Source organism: Grampus griseus, assembly GCF_964374135.1.
Source record: "Grampus griseus genome assembly, chromosome: 8".
Taxonomy (NCBI): Eukaryota; Metazoa; Chordata; class Mammalia; order Artiodactyla; family Delphinidae; genus Grampus; species Grampus griseus.
Window position 1 is genome coordinate 101,617,011 of NC_139002.1, and position 3,225 is coordinate 101,620,235.

At 36.3% G+C, this 3,225-nt stretch overlaps 1 protein-coding gene across 1 annotated transcript; it reads left to right on the forward strand.

Moving 5' to 3' along the window:
- The first annotated feature begins 2,140 nt into the window (after positions 1-2,140).
- On the forward strand, positions 2,141-2,985 carry LOC309825548 (small ribosomal subunit protein eS4-like). Its single transcript, XM_082659182.1, has one exon. It carries the CDS (start codon positions 2,150-2,152, stop codon positions 2,951-2,953), a length of 804 nt encoding a protein of 267 aa, XP_082515308.1. The 5' UTR covers positions 2,141-2,149; the 3' UTR covers positions 2,954-2,985.
- The last annotated feature ends 240 nt before the right edge of the window (positions 2,986-3,225 follow it).

A 3,225-nucleotide genomic window follows, 5' to 3' on the forward strand; every position in this document is an offset into this window, starting at 1 on the left:
AGTCAGATGTTTTAATATTGCCAATCTGATGGACATAAAATTATATTTTGTTGTGATTTTAATTTGCATTTTCTTGGTTACTACTAAGGTTATGTAATGTGTCAAGAGTTCACTGGCCATTCTTTTGTGTATCCAATTTTGTGAAATGACTGTTCGTAGTCTGTAAATTTTTTTTTTTCCTACCAGGTTGTTGGCCTTTTCCTTACTGGTTTTCAGTGAGTTATATGTTTTATGCAAGACTCTGTTGTTTTATTAGTTTCAGATACTATGTCTTCTCCCGTTTGTGGCTTGTCTTTTCAGTTTGTTATGGTCTCGTGATGCACAGATTTTTCTTGCAGAATTTATCAGTTCTTTTCTTAATGTTTTGTGCTTTTGTGTCTTGTTTAAGAACTCCTTCCTTACCTTGAAGTCAGAAAGATATTCTAATTTTTTTTCTAAAAATTTTAAATATTTGCTTTTCATACTTAGGTCTTTTAATCACTTGGAATATATTATTGTGTTTACTTTTAAATAATGACCTAATTTTATTTTTTTCAGCACCATTTGGTGAATAGCTATTCCTTCCTCCAGTGGTTGTAATATTATCTCTGCATATATTAAGGTTTCAAATATGCATGAGTTTCTTTTAGATTTCATATTCTGTTCTATTGGTCCGTTTGTCCATCCCTGTGGCTATAGCATGCTATTATTATTACTTTAGCATGCTATTATTATTACTTAAGAATATAACATGCTTGGTATATGGTAGGATTTGTCTTCAAAAATATTACTTTTTAAAAAAAATATCTTTACTGTTTTTGGCCCTTTTCTCTTACACGTGTTATAGAATCATAAAGTTCCCAAGAATAGATATTCAGATTTGTATTGGAATTGCAGTGGATAGACAGATTGTTCAGGGATGTCAATGAAAAAATTAACCAATAGTCAATCTAAGAAAGAACTGGAAAATTTTATTTAAGCCAACCTGAGGATTATAACCCAGGAGGCAGTCTTTCAGAAAGCTCTGAGGACTATTCCTCTGTTAGAGGTCAAAGCACAGTTTTATAAGTTTTTGAGACAAAGGGTCATACATCAAAGTAACATAGTCCAACAAGGCGAGTTATGAGTTATTGTGACCCCTTACAGAATTGAGAAAGGAATGTTATCTTATCTTCTGAGGAGTTACCTTCCTGGTGCCAGGAGGAAATTGCTTTGTTTGTTTGTTTGTTGTTTCTTTTTGCAAGTAGGCATTGCTGTGTGTTCTAAGGGGATCTAGTTAACGCATAATGCAGATGCACAATGCACACTGAAAGGGCAGTGGAGTGGCTCAAACTGCTGAGAAAAACTTTATGTTAAATTTTTCTTATCTTGACTTAATTTTATTTCATCAGGGAGCATTAATTTCTTTATGACATCAAATCTTTCTATTCATGAATATGTGACACTTCTCCTTTTGGTCTTTACACTTGCTATTCCCTCACCTAGAAAACTTTCTTTTAGAAAGCTCCTTTGTTCGTTTACCTCCTTGGGTCTTTGCTCAAATGTCACCTCATCAGAGATGATTTCCTTGAATAAAGTAGTCTCCTTCTCACCCTCCTCTATCTTTTCAAAGCACTTGTAATCATTTGACATACTGTGTGTGGTTGAGTATTTTTTAATTGTCTTTCTTTCCCTCAGTGGAATTAAGCTTCATGAAAGCAGGGTCTCTTTCCTCGCTACCACCCCAGCTCATAGAAGAGTGCCTGGCACATACTAGGTACTCAGTGTTTTTTGTGTGAATGAGTTTCTGTAGGATATTATCTTTTCCTTCATAAAGAAGTTATCTATTTACTGTTAGATTTTTATCTTAGCTCTTAGTTTTCATTGCTAGTATATATGGCAACTTTAAAAAAAAAGACATTTTCTAGTTGTTTGCTACTGGTGTACAGAACAGAATTGGTTTTGTATATTATTTTATGTCTAGTATTTTATTGAACTCTTATTCTAATAATTTGTCTAGATTCAGTTTGATTTTTCTATACAGAATTTTATTTTCTATAAGTAAGAACAACATTTAGGTATCAGTTTTATTCCCCAAATCAAATTTTAGTTACCTATACAAGTGTTTTGTAAATTATTGATATTACTGTTTTAAAGAAACTTGCTCCCTCTTTCCGTGTCTAGTGCAGCCATGGCTCGTGGTCCCAAAAAGCACCTGAAGCGCGTAGCAGCTCCAAAGCATTGGATGCTGGATAAACTGACTGGTGTGTTTGCTCCTCGTCCATCTACCAGTCCCCACAAGCTGAGGGAATGTCTCCCCCTAATTATTTTCCTAAGGAACAGACTTAAATATGCCCTAACAGGAGATGAAGTAAAGAAGATCTGCATGCAGCGTTTCCTTAAGATTGATGGCAAGGTCCGCACTGATATAACCTACCCTGTTGGTTTTATGGATGTCATCAGCATTGACAAGACTGGAGAGAATTTTCGTCTGATCTATGACACCAAGGGTCGCTTTGCTGTTCATCGTATTACACCTGAGGAGGCCGAGTATAAGTTATGTAAAGTGAGAAAGATCTTTGTGGGGACAAAAGGAATCCCTCATCTGGTGACCCATGATGCTCGCACCATCCGCTACCCTGATCCCCTCATCAAGGTGAATGACACCATTCAGATTGATTTGGAGACTGGCAAGATTACTGATTTCATCAAATTTGACACTGGTAACCTGTGCATGGTGACTGGAGGTGCTAACCTGGGAAGAATTGGTGTGATCACTCACCGGGAGAGACATCCTGGTGCTTTTGATGTAGTTCATGTGAAAGATGCCAACGGCAATAGCTTTGTCACCCGGCTCTCCAACATTTTCGTTATCGGCAAAGGCAAAAAACCATGGATCTCTCTTCCTTGTGGAAAGGGTGTCCGCCTTACCATTGCTGAGGAGAGAGACAAGAGACTGGCGGCCAAACAGAGCAGTGGAGAAAATGATCTCTAAGTGATGTGATTGGGAAAGTCTTTGTACTTAGAAATAACGCTACATAATTAAACGCCTCTTTAGTGTTAAAAAAAAAAAAAGAAACTTGCTCTATGGTAACTCAGTTCTAATGCTGCTTTCTAATTTGAGGATGAAAAAGGACTCCCCTTTCCAAACTTGCTATAAGACCCATTTTTCTTAGACTTTTGAGTTTTAATTTTGTCTCTAGTCAGCACCTTTAACTGTACAAATTTTTTTCTTTCTTTTTTTTTTTTTTGCGGTACGCGGGCCTC